Source organism: Tauraco erythrolophus, chromosome 1 (assembly GCF_009769465.1).
Source record: "Tauraco erythrolophus isolate bTauEry1 chromosome 1, bTauEry1.pri, whole genome shotgun sequence".
Taxonomy (NCBI): domain Eukaryota; kingdom Metazoa; phylum Chordata; class Aves; order Musophagiformes; family Musophagidae; genus Tauraco; species Tauraco erythrolophus.
Genome location: NC_141465.1, coordinates 62,258,215 through 62,280,022, shown reverse-complemented (window position 1 = coordinate 62,280,022; position 21,808 = coordinate 62,258,215). Strand labels below are relative to the sequence as shown.

Here is a 21,808-nt window from a genome sequence, read left to right as displayed (position 1 = left end):
TTTTACACTCTTGCCTTCACTTCCTCTTGAGAGTGCAGTGGAAAGCAATGTCCTCTGGTTCCCTCCATTCATAATATTCCAGAAATGTGCATTCTTCACTTTCTTTTATACCCTTTCTGCCATAACCACCTGGGTTTTTTTAATGTTCCTCAGAGTCATCTGTCAAGCAGCAGCAACCGGGCAAAACTTAAGTAAATTAAACAATTCTGTATTTTTCCACTGGTGAAATGAGGAATAATGGTGACACAGCATTTGCTTGAATTATAGTGATGAGAATCAATTATTTCTTGATGGCTGTTAACAGAAACGAGGCAGGACCCACAGCTGAACAGTTATTTACAGGGACTAAAAAACAAATACAGTTTTACTAACCTCTTCTGTCCCTGAAGCAGATCTGAAGGTTGTAAATGGCAGTAATGGCCCATCAGCTTGCTCTAAATTGCCCCAGTGGAGAGGATATGCGTACAACTTTGTAGAGTGCAAAAAATAATAGGACCCTGTGTAAATGTATTATTTATTATGATATTCACTCTAAACAAGTACAGTGTGTATAACTGATCTATGGGATTTTCTACAGCTGGGTGTGTATATATAACATAGCAAGGGCTTGTTTGTTGTTTTCTTTTTTTAATAGACACGCAGGCCAGATGCTTTTCGTATTCACATAACTTACTGAAATCCTTTAATATGTGATAAATGAGTGAGTCCCAAACAGAACTCCAATTAAAGTTTACAATTTATTAGGCGAATAAAAGCAAGCAAACAGCGCTGGGTGCGCCGGGAGTCTCCGCTCCACCAAGATGCACCCCGTATAGTTCCTATTTCTGGTTTATATTTCTTTTACTAATACATATTCTTAATTATTTCCGAGAAAAGGTGGTCTTATTACAATGAGCTCAGAGAAGTCATCTCCATAGTCTCCACCCCTAACCCCCCCAGTTGTGCGTACGCAGTGTCTCCTGGTGGTCGTGAGTAGGGGTCTCAGGGATGAAGGCTGTATGTCTTCCTCGTGATGACTTTTTCACCTCCCCAGAAAACCAGTGAAGTCATCATGACTCTGCTCTGCGAAGTCATCAGGGCCGTCCTTGTTCTCCATCTTGGCTCCTGCTTATCTTACACAAGGGTTATGCAACTTACAGATACATGATTTAAGTAAGCTAACTTAAAAGTGGTTAAGCGAGATTAGAGATTAAGCGCATACAGGCCCCCAGGCCCCTCTTGTCTAACACCTTGCAACTGGCAGTAAAGCAAAAGAAGAAGAGGAAAAAAAAAACACAACCAAAACGTTAGGTGGCTTTTGCAAGAAGCGAGAACTATATACATACCATTCTGCTTTCTCTAGGACTACAGTTATACAAGAACGAACAGAATGGTTAAAGGTTATATATACAGAGCAGGTCATATTTCACTATGCGGCCCTAACATTGTTTTATATTGTCATGTATCAGGTGAACACATTTCACAATTGGGGCTCCTGGTTAGCAGCATCATGAGGCATTTTGCAGGTTTACGTTTTTGCATTTCACAGAGATCTTAAACTAAGACAATCACTTATCTTGAATAAGCACACCCTACTCCTTGCCACCTATTTGCACATCCATCCATTGTCCCATATTGACATGAATCAAATGAACATATTTCACAAATACATCACCACTAAATAAGACAGGGAACAAGTTGCATTGATTAGCGGGTTATATCTTCAGCCGTCCTCTTAAGTCTTGTTATGATTTCAGACAAGATGGTGGAGGTTAAGCATGGTCTCTCTGGTATGGCCACTGTTGTGTGAGGTATTAAAATGTCTGCACATTGTTCAAAGCTTTAATCAAATGGAGAGTGAAGGGCAAATAAAGGTGAATTGCACGTATATTAGTGAAATTTTCAACAATTGCAAGGTTAATGTAGTAATACAGACTTTGGAAAGGTACCATTTGCTGTTTAAGGATATTCTGTAGAATGATTTTAAAGGCATCTTAGAGACTGCTAAACAATGCTTAGTTTCTTTTACAGAATACTAGTTCTTTTTTCTTTCTGTGAAAGAATACAGTATAAATTGCATACAGAACAAAAAGTTGGTAAAATTTTGGGGGTTTATTGCTTTTTAGACCCGGCAACTTGTCACAGTCTGTGACTGCAAGCTGTTGGCAAATTCAATACACGGACTGAATGCTGCAAGGCCAGACTATATAGCTTCAAAAGCATCTCCAACGTCTGGAGAAGGGGAGCAAGTGATGCTGAGGAATGATCAAGATACACTTGTGGCCAGGTGGACAGGAAGAAATAGCCGATCTTCTCTGCAGGTGGATTGGCATGAAGAGGAATGGGTACGTTTGCTTTGTGGAGTAATTAATATTTTCTTCTTATTAGTTTTTGTTTGCTGTGTTCTTTTGCTTTTAAGCTCTGTAACTGCTCACTCGATATGCATAGGATGACTCTTTTGGAGGTATTGGTCAGCTAGCAAATACACTCCCTCCATCTTATGCTCAATTTCTCCTTGGCATGGGGATACAAACAGGCCTTGATAAATACTTCTGGATCTCCTAAACAGTGGAGATCATTAGAGTAGGTACATGGCTTTTCTGAAGTTGGTTCCAAGAGAAAGTAAATAGCTTCTAAAGTAAAAAAACTGACCGTACTGCTAGGGACTCTTACACTTCCTCAGGCTAAAGCATATTTTATGTGTGTTAGCTACACAATTCAGCCTTCCTGGCTTTTACCGTCATCTAAATATTTAGAACTTGCAGTCCATCTCTGTTTTGGTTGTGAATAGCATTTTAAAACTGTTTGCACAAAGAATTTAAATGGTTTTCCTTACCACACTGCCAATTGAAATGAGAATTGGGCTGTGTAAATTCCGTCATTGTGTAATACAAACAGAAGTGAATTAAATCTCAAAAATAGTCAAGATTAATTAAGACCATTATTAATATTGTGAAACAACAATTTAGAAATGAGATTAAATTCTTTTAGGAAATGGATCATTGGAAGTTTTAATTGTTTTGGCATACTTCGACTTACAGTCAAGCTCACAGTAGAGATACGAATAAAGCCAATTCAGTTATTTAGATATTAATACAATACAGTAATTTTATCTGTTACCCACTGGGTTCTATAAGAAAAAAGATGTGTGATTGTATACAACTATTATGTCAAACATGAATTTCAAGAATGAACAATAGTGCCAATTGGAATAATAGTGCAGGAAGAGGCACTTAAAATTGTTCAGCAAATTTACTTAGAAAATAGCTTTGCAATTTATGACACAAGTCATGTCGCTACATATTGGTGACATACTGGTATACGTGATTTGTCTATCCGGAGTTTGTGCATGCAGGAATGTAAACACGATAGCCCAGAAGAAACTTCGCAGAGGAATTGTGACTAGAATCACAGGAAGAAATATATTGTCAAAGGATTTGTTACACAGTGTCTCTTTTCTTTTTAAATTGAGAAAGAAATGTTTTCTTTTAAGGAGAAAGTTTGGTTGAATGTTGACAAAAGCCTGGAGTGCATTATACAGAGAGTGGACAAACTTCTCCAGAAGGAGCGGTTGCAAAGTGACAGCTGCGAAGATGTTTTCCAGTGCGACACCAGCTGTACTAGTAAGAAAGGTAATCGGGACACTCGCGCCTACTGGATAAATCCAGAAGATTTAAATGAGACCTCATCATCCTCACCACCTTCATCATCCTCACCATCCTGTGCATGCCATTCTCTCAGAAAGACAAGTGCGTATGCCAGACACTGCTTCTCACTGCTGCTCTCTTGCTGTGTGCTGGCATCATTCCTCAGCCTCTGTTACTTCCGTGTTTTTAGTTTAATGGTGGTGGTACGCACTGATGTCAGGCAGAAAGGACTAGTGGTGTACTGGGAGCTGCTAAGCCCATTACATATTTTTGAAATCCCAATCCCATTGAAATCATTGCCAAATCCATTGATGACTGGCATTTGATTATCATGCTAGGTCTTTTAAGCTGGTAAAACAGGTGTTTGGGTTAGGATATATCAAAAGCCACCTCTGGTAGCTCTTCTCTTGGCTTCAGCTTCTTTGCAGCAATCAAAGCTTATTACAGTGAACCGCTATAAAAGATAAATAAAACATGAGAGAAGTGCAAGCACTACTGGAACACTAACAGTCCCAGCTGGGCTGCCAAAGCATAGGAGGGAAGCCAAGCAGTCCCATTAGACTGAGCTGACCTTGGATGGACCTACTGGAGTTTAAAGCAAATTTCAACCTAAATTCTCAAAAGCTGTGGTGCTGAGGCACTCAATTAGTTAAACTTCTTGCAGCAGGAAGGTAGGAATTGGCAGTGCAAGCTCTCAGTGGAAAAATGGTATCAAAATTTGAGGTAAAGTGAGTGCTTGACTGAATCCAGCATAATGCCATGAGCATGTGAATGAAAGATATCCTCATCAGTTTAGGTTGGCAATTTTGCAGCTGTGCATTAAATATCAGAAATATTTCATTTACATATGTACTTATTTGACTTATTCTCACATTCTTCACATGTAGTCACTATGATTTGGCCACTTAATAGGGCAGGTGTGCCAAGTTAATCCCTAGAAAGATAGATTTATGTTTTCATTTCCTTTTTCCTGTTCTGTCTTGTCGTTTGATGGCCCTTTGTCCCTTACGTGTGTCTGTGACTTCATGTCCATCCCATTGTTAATGTTGCAGTGGAAGGCAGTAGTACCTTAAGAAAAAGAAAGCGAGAAGGAAGTTAAAATAAATGTGAATATATTTTTGTATAGCTTTGTACATGTTACCTATGATTTGCTTAGTATCTTAAATGACCCTGTTTTTCTAGATTAGACTGACATTTTTGTGTATGATAAAGGAATAGGAGAGTTGGTTGTTTTTTCAGGATATGTTCTCTATTTATCTTTGACTAAATGTCTTCTACCAGTCTGGTACCTTTCAATGTTTTTAATTGCTAGCTAGTTTACATGAAGTTTTATATGTATTTACATGAAAGTTTTATGAGTAAACTTCAGTGCACCCTCATATCAATGATTGAAAGTTGTGAATTTTTAATATTAGAAAGAATAGGAAAAATCTGTAGTGAGTGATACCAGAAGCTTTTCCCAAGACAATTTGATGATGCTGAAAGCATCTTAGAACAATAATTTTCTTTCATTTTCAGTCTTTTAAATCTACTCTGGATCTTGACACTTATGCCATATAAAAGTGGAATTAGCTGCACTTACCTACCAAAGGTTCTGTGTGTGCCAAGAGTTTCTGTAACCTTTCCCTGCTGTTTCTCCAAAATAGGAAAAAAAACTTTCCATTTAATCCTGGGACAGAAACATTAAATCAAGAAGCGTACCATGCTTTAAAACTAAGGAGCTTGCTGCCATTTCCTAGTGCTGCCTAAGTGTAAGGACTAGATCTGAAGTCTGACTGTCAACCAATGTTGGGTGAATTTAACTTCAAAAATCCTGGAGAGGGAATCCTGCTTCAGACACCTGTAGGTGTCTGGTGCAAACATTGTTTCTGTGTCTTAATGAGCAATTTGAATTGCACATGGGAAGTGTATTGTAAGCCAGGGCGAGCTGAGTACTTGATCACATTCTCATCAGATGTAGTTCCTACTTAATGGTCAGTATTTTTGACAGAGGAACCAGTTCAATACTGTGAAAAAAAATGGTCTAACTGAAATCAATGCGAGTTTTCCCATTGAGTTACTTTTCTTGACTCCACACCAAACCTGACCTGTTAAAGGGTTTTAAACTAAGAGAGGGTAGATTTAGACTAGATATAAGGACAAAATTTTTTATGAGGGTGGTGAAACACTGGAACAAGTTGCCCAGAGAGGTGGTAGATGCCCATCCCTGGAAGCATTCAAGGTCAGGCTGGACAGGGCTCTGAGCCACCTGATCTAGTTGAAGATGTCCCTGCTCATTGCAGAGGTGTTGGACTAGATGAACTTTAAAGGTTGATTCCAACCCAAACCTGTAATTCTGTGAATTCTCTTTCACGGTCACTTTCCACAGCTGATCATGGGAATAATTGAGGGACAAAATTCAGAATCAGAACATTTTAAAGTTTTTCCTTGTCATGTATTCAAAAAATTAACATTTTTTCTGTTAGTAATTCTGAGTTTTGAATGTGACACTGAGCAGAGAGCAGCCAGAAATTTTTCTGAAATCAATGGTAAAAACCAGCAAACCAAGATAGTTCCAGAATTGGTGAGAGACAGTAGGATGTTATTGAAGGACTTTAGAGGTGCTCTCTCTAGAAATGAATGTTTGTGAAAGAAAATACTGCTTGAAATAGTAGAAGGGAGACTTAAGAAATTATTTTAAAGTTCAATTTTGTTATAGGCTTACGTATTCAATACTAAAATTTCGTGGGGTCATATAGCTTCTTTAATGAGCACGATGAGTTTTAATTTACTGGGAGGTTTTTATCTCAGATTGTCTAGCTCAGCTGATTGTCCCAATGCATACAATTGATTTTGATATTTTCTGTTGTTATTTTTAAGTTCATAATTCATTTACTAGTGAATCCAGATATAAACAGCATGAGTTTAAATCTTATTAGCTTAATAGACTACTTTTCATTAATGCAAGACTTGCTATACTGTTTGCATTGCACTGTGGTGTATTTTCATGTGACACCTTGTTCCTCCCACCGAAGTGAGTGTAGAACATTCTCAGACTTCACTGGTGAGGTTTCAGCCCTTAATATATAATCTAATGCTTGTGTTAACTACTAAGAAATTGTGTAACAGAAATTTGTCTAAGATAGCAAAGTACTGTTTCTTTATTACTCTTGCTTTGTGGGTGCCTTAATGTCATTTTCTGTTAAGTGCATTGAACTTACTGCTAGTTTTTGCTATTCTGTTTAGCAGCCTTACTGCTGGCTTACTCTATAATTGCACTAAACCAGTGGTTCTCAAATCGTGCCCTGTGGATCACTGGGGATTGACAGCGCACGTGCTGGTAATCCACAGAGAGCCTCTGAGCTAGCGGGTACAGGCTTTCTTCCAAGTCCCCATCCAGGTGTTCCTCTGATTTGAAACAGTGGAGTGGAGGACACAGCCCATACCCTCAGTGCCCATGAGCAAAGGAGTATCTCTGCTGAGCTACTCTTCCCTCGGTGAAAGTGTTTGAGAACCTTGGCATCGAGCATTTGAGTTGCTTATGTTTAGACTATGTTGCTGCTCCTTAATCATGCATGTTGCCCCTCCATTTCTGTGCAGATGGCAGCCCCGCTCCGGAAGAATCCGGCCCAGGTATGTGCATTCATGGCTTCTGCTTCTTCTGAAAATTGCAGGGGTTTGTTCATAATTAACAAATGAACAAGTGCCTTGCTGTTACGATTGACCATTTTGGAATGGTAATGCTCTGCAGTATCACGTGAGTTACCTAAGCATATTGAGAAGTTATTATTTTCTAAGCAATAGTGCAAGGGGATATCTGGTAACTTCTCATGTCTGGGTATGGGAGAGCACTTGTTCATGGTCTCTTTAGTTTCTCCAGTTGATGTGTTTCAGCAGACTGTTGTAGGTGACAATGATTTGAGGCTTCTTCCAGATGTCACTGAAGTCTGTGAGAGTCTGACATTTCAGACATGCCCTTTCATATGTGCTGTTGAGCTGGCCTTTCTGAATGAGAACTCGGGCAGAACACAGAGCAGTCAGCAAGGCTGATGGAACATCTCTGTTGTGGGTACACACCAAGCAGTGTTGGGCACTGCCAATCTAATATTTCAGAAGTCAGAATTTAGGAGACTTACATCCCACTGTGAACCTTCTTTCCTCTGTCCTTGTATGTCCACACGCTTTTGTTGCATTTATAAGGTCTGAATAATATGACTCTGTAATACTGCTCCCTCCCAGCTAGATGGCTGTAATTTCTCCCGTTTGAGAGCAGTTTAGCCTGAGTTCAGGGAAGGTTAAGTCTTTAAACCGTTACAGCATGGGCTCCTGGGTTTAGTGAAACTAATGGGAAATAAAGCTCCAGGGCAAGCATGATTTTCATTTTCAGAAAGTATATTAATGTTCTTCTCAGCTGTGCACCCTGTTTCCTTCTATCACTAAGAAAGTGTTTTTAATCGATTTCAGGATTTGTCTCTTTCTGTACAATAAAAGACTCCACAAATTTTTGATTCTTGGAACATCCCTTTAGTTTTTCCAAAATATGAATGTGGTGCATAAATGAATGCTATTTATTTATTTTTAAGATGGGAGTAATGAAAAGCAGTTGGGTTACCCTAACTGGGTACCCAGATATACCCAAAACTGCATCTTAAACTTAAGTGGCTGAAGCTGCAGTGTAGTGAAGCACTTAGTACTTGCTTTTCTCTGAAGCCACATGTGACGTGACTGTGTGCTTAAGTGGGCTGCTGATTATACGTTACTGGATGTGGACTAAGCAACTACCACTTATTAAATAAATCTCTTTTTTTGGGATCATGACTCCTTGCAACCCTAACCTAAACCAAGGGCAACTGCAGGTGCCCCATACTTTGATATATGGATGCTAGCATTTTTTTAATATGAAAAGACTAAAAATATCATTCCAAGGCTCTGGAGGACAGTTTAATAATATTTTTATTGCTCTGGAGAAGAGAGACTCTTAGGGGGAAAAAAGCAAAACCTTTTCTCACCTTACATTACATTCTTGATTTATACAGGCTTAATGTATTAGATTATCTTACCAAGACATTATGTTTTTATAAAATAGTCAGTAGCATATAGTCAGAGAAAGTCCATTATGTGAATTCATAGGCCTTCCCAGTGTATCTCCTCTCTCTTTTTTTTTTTGGTCCAAAATGACGCGTTTCAAAGTGTACATTAAAGTATGACTTTGGTCAGCAGTAGTCAAAAGAAAAATAGCAAAGACTTACCAAGTCTGGCCCTTATTGACCAGCCAAAATTCAGTTGCAACTGAGTGGAGATTTCAGGATTTGTCTCTTTCTGTACAATATAAAGTGCCTAAAGCAGATGACAGGCATCCTGCCAGTTTGTACAATGCCAGTTTTTAGGCAGAATAACTTTTAACATGAACTAGAAACCTCTGATTAAAAAGCAGGATTTGTGTCCCAGACATACCAACACGTAGCTTGGGCTAGGTCTCCAGCTGTTGTAAATCTGTAAAAACTTCTTGCATCTCCATTGTTTCAAGCCCTATGCCAAATTGTCCTACCTATGAATCTGCCCAATGGAGTCTGTAATAGTTTTTAAAAGTTCTAGTCATCTCACAGAACATGAGAGCAGAGCTCAGAGTAGATTTCATATTAGTATTAGTGCTTCATGGTGTTTGAAGGTGCCATTGATTGATTTTATATAAAATATACTTTCAGTAATAAAGTTCTGTGAGGAAAATTAATGAGAGTAAGACAGAAGGACAGGAAAGTCCAGATAAAAGTTGAGCACTTAGAGTCCTTTAACACTTACTTAAATGCTGCCAGTTAAATATTCCAACCTGTTTTGAGCCTGGGAGCACAATTGCTTTTATTCCTGTTTACTATTAATAGTAACTACCATTGATTAAAAAATAAAACAACACAAGTGACACCTCTGTGAAGTAGGTAGCAAAAAGCATTTAGAATTTTACGGACAGACAAGGATTTGTTTTTTCATGGCCAGAATTTTAAACCAAGAGAATACACAGCAGAGAAGATTTTTGCTCATTACCCTGGCTGAGCCACTGCATTGCGTGTGAGTGTTGGGAGGAAAAAAAAAACATCTAACAATTGTTTTATCTTCAGGCAGGCTGATATACCACCAGTGTACTTTGTGATTACCACAGATCAACATAACTTTCAAATTAAGTGCTGCCAGACACACTACAATTTTAAATTTCCACTGGGTTAATAACTATATACATGTGTGTATATCCAGGCAACGAGATGACGATGATGTGCTGGAAGATCTTTTCCATTCTTTTTGTCATTCTCATTTGTTATAGAAAAGCTCTTAAATGCAGTAAGAGAAACACTGTTAGTATCATCTGTGTTTTGCTTGTTAAGTGTTCATGGGGCCGTGTTATGGCATCTGATTTATTTTGAGAGAAAAATACTTAATAGAATATGAAAGGCAAGCTGTAGTTCCTTGTCTGTTCTTTTGATGTTTCCTCCTTTTTTTTCTGGCAATGAAACAGAGCCAAACAACTTCCCCTTTGTGTAGTTTATTAGGCTATCTATCTATCTACCACATAGAACAAAAGCAAAAAGGATAGTTCTCTTAATCTTGTCAGTTATGTTTCTGTTAGCAGACTTGCAAAGTTCCCCTCGTTGGCTGGTTATCAAAGAAACATTTATTATTAGTAGCTCTTGGTCCTGCCTTTGAATCAAAATCCTGAATGACTTCTGTTCAGAGGCTTGCAGTGGCCCGTTTGTGCAGATGCTGATCTGTACGTTGCCTTGTTCCTACAGCCAACCGGGCTGGGGGTCGTGCGTGTTCTGTTTGTGAGCTCCGGTGCTTTTCAAAAACAAAACACTGTCCTTCCCTTTAAAAAGAGAAGTGCTCTTCTGTTTCAGCCTTACATTAAGGAGGGCAAAACCAAAGCATTGTTCTATTTTCTTCTTATATTGCAGAGAGAATGGATTTTGGTATAGCATCTGAATAACTTTTCCAACAGTTGTGGAAATGAATTTTTAAAATTGATGGCTGATTAAGACAAAAGATGAAAGAAGAAATGAGCTTGTGAAGCATTTTAAGGCAGAGCAATCTCTTAGGGAGAAGGAAGGCACAATGTTTTGGGGACTAAAATAGGACTTTGGCAACTCAGTTTCATTTCTTTGCTTCCTGCATAGGACCTTGAACAGAGTCCTTCTGGGACACATCTTGTGTATTTCAGTGGAATAGTAGTTCAAGCTCCAAACTACTTCCAAAGATCTGGCTAACTCCCATCTAAATCACTATACTTAGTGTTTCTTGCTAGCTAGCTCTAAGCCTCCAAAGCCACTCAGCAGACAGAGGACAATTAAAAGAGTACCTACATTAATTTTTCACCTCTCTGCCTTATTATTCCTATGCTGCAAATGGAGATAAGCATCGTCTTACCTCACTGAGGTGCAATAAGGATCAATAAGATGGTGAGGCACTTGAATGATATACCTATGAGTCCACAAAAGATTCAAGGCAAGATATTTGGGAGAAATCTCATTGACAGAAATGGCTAAGCACATGTTCACTGTTTCTGTTATACATTGGACTTCATGCTGTCTGTCCATGTATGCACTGTGAAAGGGTGTGTTTGAATAGGCACATGCAGTTATATACACTTGTGTATATAGATATTCATCTTTCTGTTATGCTTTCTAAATCAGCTATTGTATAGCCTGTTCTGTGGGCACAAATCTGGGAGCTGTTACATGGTCGGGAAAGTCATAACAGCCTTAGAGAATCTCAATATTTTCCTCATGCAATAACCACTCTGTAAGATTTCTTAATTAATAACAAGCAGGGAGTAACCAGCCAGCCAAAACAAAACAAGCCCTAAAAGGGAATTATCAACAACTTTGACTTGTAACAGGAAGTTTCTTCTTAATGCATGTTTGTTTGTTTATTTCAAATAAAGAACTTACAGTGCTGCTAATTTTTTTCTTTTAACCAGGTGAATGGAGTGAAGCTCTTTATCCCTTGCTGACAACACTCACAGACTGCGTAGCCATGATGAGTGACAAGGCCAAGAAAGCCATGGTCTTTTTATTGATGCAGGACAGCGCCCCAACAATAGGCCTCTGCCTGAGTCTTCAGTATCGCAGGGATGTTGTCTTCTGCCAAACTGTAAGCAAGCAAATACGCATTATTCGATTGCACTTCAGCATGTGGTGGGGTTTATATGAAATATGAAAGATTACTGTTTTCAGAATTTTTCAGATCTATTCTACTTTTGGGTTTAACACTGTGATCTTCTCTCTCAGGCTGTGCTGTCCTGTCCTTACTAGTCACTTAAATGCATTTGACAATATATAACTTAGCTGTCTTATTGGATATACCCTCACTGTTTAAAAAAAAAAAATATTCCAGAACTAGTGAAAATATACTGCTGTCTACAGAAACAACCTTTGCCTTCCAATGCCACCATAAGTAAGATGTGAAAGAAGGGGGGAAGAAAGCCCATGAGCAGAAAGTGTATTCCCTCAGATACCTTTTGTCGTTTTCTGCATCAAGAAAACCAACAGGACCTGCAGTACCTAAGGAGAGAAGTCCAGCTACAGGGAGAGATATGAGTGTTGTTTGTTTTTCCTAGAAATCTGTTTCTGGGCCTGCTGGGGTCTCTTGTGTCAGCCACTGCCTAGCAGGTGTCTGCACTATAAAAACTTTCCACATTTCTTCTGCCCACTTCTCTTTTGTAGTGTGTGTACTTCCCCATGAAATCAGTGTCTCGTTCATTTATTTCAAACAGCTTCTCTCTTTGATATTGTTTGGTAGGGCTATTGTCCCAAAATGTAATATCTCATAGAGATAAATTCAGGGAATTTTTCTATACAAAACCCTTGCAGATAATTTTAAAACTCAATGCTTTGAATACGTTTACCCATCATAGACAGAACTTTATGCCCGTCTATTTAATTCTATAACAAAGTCATACACCTGTGTACATAGCATATGTTAATCACCTGGGAAATTCCTTTCTTGACAGACTGAATTAAGACTAGTACTAATCTTAGATCTTAATACTGATCTTAGTACCAGGTCTTCAGAACCTTGTGCTGAGTGTCTCGTAACACTAGAGTTTCAATCTTTGCATAATGCAAACAGATATTGCAATTTTAAGCTTTCTTACAATGTAATTTTAAAAAAAAAAAATCATTTATTCATATTATTAAAATTCATGGCCTGGAACTAGCTGTGTTCATAAAAGCATAGAATGGTTTGAGTTGGAAGAGACCTTAAAGATCATCTAGTTCCAAACTCCCCTGCCCATCAGCAGGGACACTTTCCACTAGATGGGGTTGCTCAAAGCCTCATCCAGCCTGGCCTTGAACACTTCCAGAGATGGGATATCCACATGTCTCTGGGCAACCTGTGCCAGTGCTTCACCACTCTCAGAGGGAAGAATTTCTTCCTTGTATCTGTTCTAAATCTACCCTCTTTCAGTTTAAAGCCATTGCCTCTTTTCTTATCACTACATGCCCTTGTAAAAAGTCCCTCTCCAGCTTTCTCGTAGGCCCCTCTAAGTACTGGAAGACTGCAGTAAGATCACCCCGGAGCCTTCTCTTCTCCAGGCTGAACAGCCCCAACTCTCTCAGCCTGTCTTCATAGCAGAGGTGTTCCAGCCCTCAGATCATGTTTGTGGCCCTCCTCTGGACTCGCTCCAGCAGCTCCATGTCCTTCTTGTGCTGGGGACTCCAGAGCTCAATTCAGTATTCCAGGTGGGGGTCTCACAAGAGCAGAGGGGCAGAATCACCTCCCTTGACCTGCTGGCCATGCTTCTTTGGATGTAGCCCAGGATACGGTTGGCTTTCTGACCTGCCAGTGCACATTGCCAGCTCATGTTGAGCTTCTTATCCACCAACACCCCCACGTCCTTCTCCTCCAGGCTGCTCTCAATCCGTTGTCCATCCAGCCTGTGTTTGTTCTGGGCATTGCCCCAACCCACGTGCAGGACCTTGCCCTTGGCCTTGTTGATCTTCATGAGGTTCTCACAGACCCACCTCTCCAGCCTATCAAGGTCCCTCTGGATGGCATCCCTTCCCTCCAGCGTGTCCACAACACCACACAGCTTGGTGTCATCTGCAAACTTGCTGAGGGTGCACTCAATCCTACTGTCCATGTCACCAACAAAAATGTTAAACAGCATGGGCCCCAATACTGACCTCTGTTACTTTTCTGTCTGTTACTAAAACAGTTCTCCAAGGATACTCTTTCGTAATTTGTAAATTGTAGACCCTAATACAAGTGAGCGTGTCCAGAAAACAAATAGATGCAATATCAACAGCAGTCCCATTTCAGGAGAGCTTGAGATGAAGACAGTGTGCCCTAAATCTGATTTTATGAATATTTTGAGGTTTTGTTGCTTGGTTGTCCCTCTTCATCTGTAAGGAAAGGAAGAGTTGACATTTAAGGGAAAAGAGCATCAGTCTGACAGATTTTATGGCCCCTCTTCTATGTGCTATTGTTTCCATTTGGGGGCTGAAGAGCCTTTTTTGTCTTGAATCATTTCACCCTTTTCTGTTTTCTCTCCCACAGCTGACAGCTCTCATTTGTGGTTTCATTATCAAGCTGAGGAACTGTCTGCATGATGATGGATTTCTGAGACAACTCTACACCATTGGCTTGCTGGCACAGTTTGAGAGCCTGCTGAGCACTTACGGTAAAGGCACAGGGCAAGTGGCTGGTATTAGCTGTTGAGTCAGCAAATTCTACATTAAATTGGCTGCAACAGAACATCAGTGTTTGCGACAGTCTGCAACTTAGCTCCAAATCATTTTGAAAACTGAAATGCAAAACCAGATTATATCTGGTTAATTAGCTAACCATTCTGAATTTCTTTGCATTTAGCTGAATTACTTCTAAAAGATAAAGTGTACTTGCCTTATAATATAATGTCAAAGATTTTAAAAAAGGAAAAAAAATATCATATTGATTGTTTTTTCAGAATTAAAATTCTGGTAAGCTAGGAGAAACTGTGTCCAAAACATGCTTTTTGAATTTTCTTGACCTTCTGTGATCCTACAGTACAAAGTGAGATTGAAGAGAGAATACAAAAAGGGAAAGTACTTCAGTAGAAAGCGTTTCACTCCTATGTCTGAGCAGCCATCTGGGGATGCCAGTTAGGGAATGCTGTACTGAACAACCGGAATACACTGTAACTTTTCCAAAACGCTTTTCCAACACAAAGGATACAATAGCTGTGACAATGCTGAGAGTCATCTAAATTGGAAACTCGGCATATAATCTACTTGAAGAACAGTAGTCTGGACTGTGCTGGATTAATTGGTGTTTTCTAAACTTGCTAAACTCAAAGTCAGTTGTGAGATTGTCTGCAGTCTGAAGGTCAAGGTGAAGGCCTGGGATCCAGAGCCTCTTCATCCATGGAACTTTTTAATGAAAGCGATGACCTACACTCGTCATCAAATTGATACAGGGAATTTGTACGTAACAAGTAATGATTATGATTCACTTTTTCCTTCTTGATTTAGGTGAGGAGCTGGCAATGCTGGAGGACATGAGTTTGGGAATCATGGACTTGAGGAATGTAACCTTTAAAGTAACTCAGGCCACATCAAATACATCTACTGACATGCTGCCAGTCATCACTGGAAATCGGTAAAAAAAAATGGGGGGTAGGGACAGGAAGTGGGATGGGACTGCAGATGGGAGAAGCAGTGATACTGCACTTGAATTCTGTGCTTTTGTACTGTGCTGTTTTCTCCTCAGAACTTCAAAGAAATGTTTCAAAGTGGACTTAACTAATTTTTACTGATGCTTCATTTTACAGAGAGCTAAGCTGAAAAGGGATATATGACAGGCTCAAACTATGGCAGTATTGTTTTATGAATAAATATCGTCTTGACTTAGGCTTCCACAATCATAAGCCAGAAGTATCCAATCTTTTCTTAAGCACTTGTGCTGTTTTTAAATTTCAGACTGACTTTTGAGGCTGATCTCACTGTCTGAAATTCACTGCCATTGAACAGTGGGTCAGTGCTTTACTGTATGCCACTGAGTAATGGGACACTGTTAGCACAACGGGACATGAAATGTGTGTCAGGCAGTTGATGGGCTGCTGTTGCGTGAGGCCTATTAGGACCAATTTCTAAACTATCAGGGCCAAGCTGGATTTAACTTCTGAATGCTTGTGAAACACCAGACTGCTGCTTGTTTTGGCCACTTGTCTGAAAAGAGGTATTTTCAAGTTTAAAAGCAATTCATTTTTTTTTTTAAATCCGTTTGAAGTAACAACCATTCACATTCTCACATAAAGTGGAGTGGGAATGATGTGTTACAGCTTTACGATGGGAAGCGTTTACAATGAGCAGAGTCACACTCCCAGTGGAGCACCTCGGCCTTGCGCTGGGTTCTGACGCAATGCTGACAGCCCTCTGCGGTAGAGTTCTCTTGCCCGGGGGAGCCAGTTCAGAGATGGGGATGAAGCTGTGGAAGGAGAGAGGCCTCACGAAAGTCGATGTTTTAATGCTTCTGTATTTCAGAGACTTTAGATTCTTTTTGTTTCGAATCTGATTTCTGGAAGAAAAAAACGCTTACTCGATTACAGTGTGCGTATCAAGCTCCACTGGGGCTTTGCCCAGCTTCGTCCCCATCTGAAAAAGAGCTAGAATTCTCCAAGATAAAAACCATTTAGAGGAACTTAAGTTAAGGATCGTATGCAATGAAAAGTGCCCTGGCTGAGGGAAGTCTGCAGTACAATAATGTATGTTACGGAAATTGCTGAGACCTGTGGAAATGATTGACAGAAAATTCCTTTCAAAGAAAATCTTTAGTTGAAACTTGCCATCAGCTACAGGACATTAATCAGCAGGAAACCAATCTTCATTAGTTTCAGGTCTGAGAGTGTTGCTTATTATTTTGCTCTCTAGATTTTACTCAAGAAAGAGAAGAAAGAAATCATGCGTGTTTATTTTGGTGCGAACTATTGGAAACTTTACATTGAGAGGGGAAAACAGGTTTTTTTGCTAGCCTAGGATTTGTGTGTCCATCCAATGTAAATGTGGGACAGACCAGTTTTGATTACCTCATTACATACGTCTCAGAGCTCTTTTGCTATACTTGAGAAGAGTATATGCTGTACTTGAGAGTTCTGCACTGTAAAAACTTGGATGTAACACCAAGGTATTGCTGCTTGTAAGGTTAACACACAGCACATAAATCACAGTAACTCGTGTCTTGGTAGTTCCAGCATAGGGTAATATGACATACCTTAGTCTGCACTGATACTATAGGATAAGATTAGTTGCATTACCTCACATTTGCCATGAGATAAAGCATACACAGTGCTCTTTGCTGTAGTTCAGCTGACCCTAGGTAACCTGTTGTGCTGCAGGAGCAGCTTATAGGTCTTGAGTCATAAGGTTCTGTATCAGTACTTTTTTTAGCTCTCCCTTCAATTTATGCTTGAGTCACTACTATCATTGCCTCTATCCTTCTGCTCAGAAATGTCAGTACTACTTCCTGAATCCAAAAATGTATCCTTTTACACATCATCACTAGGCTTTATCACTTTAAAATCAAATATAGTTTGCTCTTGATGAGATGGGGACATACCAAAGTTTGGCTTTTTCTACCCAAGTTGTACAAGAGCTGCGGTATTAAGGAGCAGAGCAAAATCAGAAATTGCTAGATCTGATTGAAATGTCCATGAGGATGTAAAATCAAGATTACAGGTTGCTGCAGGTTTTTTGTTTTTGAACTGGAAAAGCTTTTCTGGTTAGGAGCAAGCTGTGGCAGTTCCTGAAAGTCCTCAGTTTTCACTGATACTTATTTTTTAATAGTTATGTTATGTTTTAGATGTTAGCCCTCTTTACATAAATAACACATTCTCAGAATGTAGCTTTTTTGATCTTTGTATCTAATTGCTCTTTATTTATTTGCAGTGATGGATTTAATGTGAGGATCCCTTTGCCAAGCGCCTTGTTTGATTTGTTGCCGCGAGAGATTCAAAGTGGCATGTTACTGAGAGTTCAGCCTGTTCTTTTCAATGTGGGAATCAATGAGCAGCAAACCCTAGCAGAGAAGTATGTATTCAGTCACGCGAGCTCAACCTTAATGGCAATTCAGCAATCTCCAGTTCCGATGGAAGTATGTCCCTGTGGAGTTGCACTGTCGCATTACTAACAGTGATTCGGTTTCTCCAATACACGAACAAGGGAATAGTCATTGAAGCTGTCAAATGCAAAACAAACAAAGGGACATCCTTCTTCACATGGCACATAGCTGTCGAGCGCCTTACCTCATGGGTTTGAGTCCAGAGCGGGTTTATGTGGTTCAGAAGTGAATTTACAGAAGAGGAAATCTGTCATGGGCTATTTAACACAGAGATACTGCTTGTGACTCGAGACCTCTGTGAGTGAAAGATCACTAGAGCCTGAGAGATCGTTCTGAGAATCGCTGTGTATTTGCCCGCTTGGATTTGTACTCTCCCCTAGACCCCCTCTTCTAGCCACTGTCAAAAACCGGGATAATGGGCTAGATGGACCTTTGTTTTAACATATCATTGCAGTACCTATGTAATGCAACACTGTTCTGGTAAAGCTAAAAAATATAATTATGTAATTATATTTGCTAGGGAAACTGTTCAGTTTTGGAGGAGCCACAAGAGCTTCCCTTTGTTACGGCCGTATCCTGTAAAGAATACATTGACAGATGCTCTAATGGAGAACTCCAGTGAAGTCAGGCACACACATGTTGTGACAGCAGCCTTGGTACTGGAGTGGAGTGTGCAGTATGATGGTGGACAACTAGAAAAAGTCTAACAAAGGCATTCCAGCAGTTACTGTTGTCCTCTGTTGCCTGAAAAGGGAAGGCAAGGTGACTAGCATAGTTACGGCTGTCAACACTCTGTGTGGGTATCTATGTATGTAGATATAGTTAGATGAGATGGATCATGGCATTGTTGACAATATTTATTGCATTCATGGTTTATGACTCCTAGATCTATATTTCTCATATATATATCTGAAGTCAAAGTTCTCAACTCTATCTACTGATGTTATGGTTATTATTAGCTTATGAACTAAACTAGTAAATCCATTATTAAAAGTTTGAATTTTGGCAAAATGATTTACCAGTTGGGTATTTAATACTGAAAGAGAGACAGAATAGCCAAAGAATTTTAAGTACTGTTTTCTACAAGATTTTTATTTCACCTTCCTTCCCATTTTTGCCCTCACATTCATGTATGTTTTCTGTAATGAATCACTACAATACTTTTCTGTTACACTTTACTCTGCATTTGACTGACCAGGAGTTTCATGGGGTGAATCTTTAAACTATTTTCTGGTAGTCATACTGCCAAGTGCAGTTGTTTTGAAGAAGACGAGAAACCTTTTACCTTGGGCTTAAACTGTTCCCTTCACCTTTTAAAGGTTTGGAGACACCTCACTGCAAGAAGTAATTAACATGGAAAGCTTAGTGCGGTTGAATTCGTATTTTGAGCAGTTCAAGGAAGTTTTGCCTGATGATTGTAAGTATCTGGTAATTAATGGCAAATTTGGTTGAACAGCACAATTCAGGCTAATTTTTTCTTTTGTTTGCCTCATGTTAGTTGTTTAAAAGTTAAATGATAACGCCAGCATTAGTAACCTCCAAGAAATGATGCAACAATATGTTTTAATACATTAGTACTAAGTTTAGCAGATCCAAGAGGTTTAAAGGTCAGTCTTATTAACTTTCCTTTTCTCATTTACTTTGTCACTCTTTCTAAGCAGCATTACATATTGCGTCAACAAGCAGCTAGGCAGTTAGATTGCCATGAGGAGAAGGCATAAAAGTGACAGGTCATAGCAGCAGGACTTTTATGTACAGCTTTTGGTCACGTTCTCTGCACTTATGATAACCTATGCAGAGAGCAGCTGCCAGTTTTTAAGAACTTGATTAATCACTTTCCCTCTGCTTATCCTTTGGCACTTTCCTATAGTTGTTCCATCTGTAGCCAGCAACAGAGAAGTCTAGCTCCTGGAAGAGAGACAATAGCTACAAGCTTGAATTTTACTGGTTATATAGGAAAATTCTTGCTTGTTACTGATTTTTTTGGGAGGCGGTGACATAAATGTTATTTACATGTGACCACAAAAATGGTGAAAATTCATTGTTTGTTATTATTAGTATCAAGCCTCTTGTAAGCTAATTTCATGGGTCCGACAATTGCAGTTTTATTGCAGAAATAAAAATGCAGCAACGTGCAACAGGATAATAAGAATTCTGCCTATTAAAGTAAGTTATTGTATTTTGAGTTACCATGGATGTGTTTTTTTGCGGCTGAGATCAGAAACTGTTTCCCTCCTTCCAGGCATTCATAATCTGGCGTAATTAATTCTCTGAAATTTTAGCTGCAACACTTTAAATTTTTTTATTATATAGTAGTCCAGCATCAGACTTTCTTGTAAAGTTCAAAAGCTAATAAATTTTAAGTGATTTTTGTTCTGCTTCTCTCCCTGTTGCTTCTTGTCTCTGTCAATAGTCTTGGATCATAATAGTCCCCATTCAGCTCCTTCCTCTCCTCTTCGATTTTTGCTTGCTTTTTTTAAACTTCACTCACTTCCCTTGTCCCTAGACCTCTTATGTTGATCCCTTTTAGCTTTTGCCTTTTTACTGAAACTTTTTTTAATCCTGCAGTCTGTTTTCTGTCCTGTCATTTGTTCCTTCTCTTTTTGTGTTTTTTGTACTCGGTTTTAACTTTATACTTATTCTCTTCTATTTTCAAAGAGCACTGGTGCCACAACCTTGAGTTTCTCATTTACCAGTAACACTTAACACCTTATACCAGAGGTTTTTCTTCAAGTAACTTGAAGTGAGTAAGGCTGGCATGCAGTGTTGGACAGGTGGCATTAACATGCACCTTAACACTGAAAGAAAACAAAATAATCTTGTGTCCACCTGCCTTTTCTCCCTTGCTCTGCATACTCCTGATACATTGATCTCTGCTACATTAAATGAATACCACAAAAGGGGAAAATCTGCCCTCTGCCAAACCTTCTTTCTGCTTCACTCTTTTTCCTGGGTAAAAGCAGACATATTGTACCTGGTTTTGCAATCATAGAATCATAGAATCATAGAATGGTTAGGGCTGGAAGGGACCTTCAAAGGTCATCTAGTCCAACCCCCCTGCAAGGAACAGGGATATCTCCAACTAGATCAGGTTGCTCAGGGCCTCATCCAACCTGGCCTTGAACGTCTCCAGGGATGGAGCATCCACCACCTCTCTGGGCAACCTGTTCCAGTGTTCTACAACTCTCATGGTAAAAAATTTTTTCCTAATATCCAATCTGAATCTACCTCCCTCTATTTTAAAACCATTACCCCTTGTCCTATCACAACAGGCGGCCCTCCTGAATAGCCTCTCCCTATCTTTCCTGTAGGCCCCCTTGAGGTACTGGAAGAATCCAGCTTGGAAGTGGTTTGTGGTTATAAACATTAAACAAAAGCCTTGATTAGAAGTGTGAAAAAAATATTGTGGGTGTCCCAGCAGATGTGTTAGAGATGCTCTGTGAAAAGCTGAGACTATGTGGACAAACCTGGAACAGTCCTTGTCATAAGAAAGGTCTGAGGGTGTGTTTTGTACGTCCTCAGTGGCGATATTTAGGACATACAAAGTGAAACATACTTTCCCTGAACCCTTGTCAAGAGAGAACAACGTTTTACATTTAACTGTAAATCAGGTGGTTATTATGACCAGCCAGTGGTGTAGTCTGTGATAAGTACAGGCAAAGGGAAACCAAACAGGTCATTATAGGGGACAAGAGGCCCTGTGAAGTATCTGCGGGCAGCTTGTAGAAGTTCCCTTCAAGAATGCTACAGAAGGGAAGTTGAATTCCTGTTCTGCTGTCCATGTCCCTGTGCTCTTAGTTCTAAGCATTGCGGAATTTCTAAGTGAATTATTGTCTTAGCTTCATTAGCTCCGTGTCCTTGTTCCATTAGCTCTCCTTGTCTTTAGAAATACTTGGGGAGATGGTCTGTGCTCTCTTCTTGTTTAAACATATTACTTTCTTTCTAGGTGTAGAGTTCAAGCAGAGCAGACCCGGATAGACACAATATTGCTAACATACTATTTGCTGTGAGAAGAGATGTGGTCCAAAAGTAAAACCTCATATATCAGCTCTGTGGGGTTCTTTTTGTCACATAGTAATTTTTTAACAGTGCATACCACCTTAGGTATCCCGTCACAGCCT

General features: G+C 39.5%; 1 protein-coding gene across 3 annotated transcripts in view; it reads left to right on the top strand.

Moving 5' to 3' along the window:
- The window catches only part of INPP4A (inositol polyphosphate-4-phosphatase type I A), a 132,843-nt gene that overhangs the window by 97,114 nt on the left and 13,921 nt on the right, over positions 1–21,808 (top strand). For 2 of the 3 annotated variants that reach the window (XM_086619302.1, XM_086619294.1), the window contains 8 exons: positions 2,106–2,324; positions 3,473–3,728; positions 7,206–7,238; positions 11,569–11,741; positions 14,151–14,274; positions 15,104–15,230; positions 17,516–17,656; positions 19,007–19,104. In XM_086619302.1, the coding sequence (XP_086475428.1) occupies positions 2,106–2,324; positions 3,473–3,728; positions 7,206–7,238; positions 11,569–11,741; positions 14,151–14,274; positions 15,104–15,230; positions 17,516–17,656; positions 19,007–19,104 (1,171 nt within the window). The remainder of the gene's footprint in view (positions 1–2,105; positions 2,325–3,472; positions 3,729–7,205; positions 7,239–11,568; positions 11,742–14,150; positions 14,275–15,103; positions 15,231–17,515; positions 17,657–19,006; positions 19,105–21,808) is intronic. The other variant, XM_086619311.1, reaches the window with a different exon arrangement.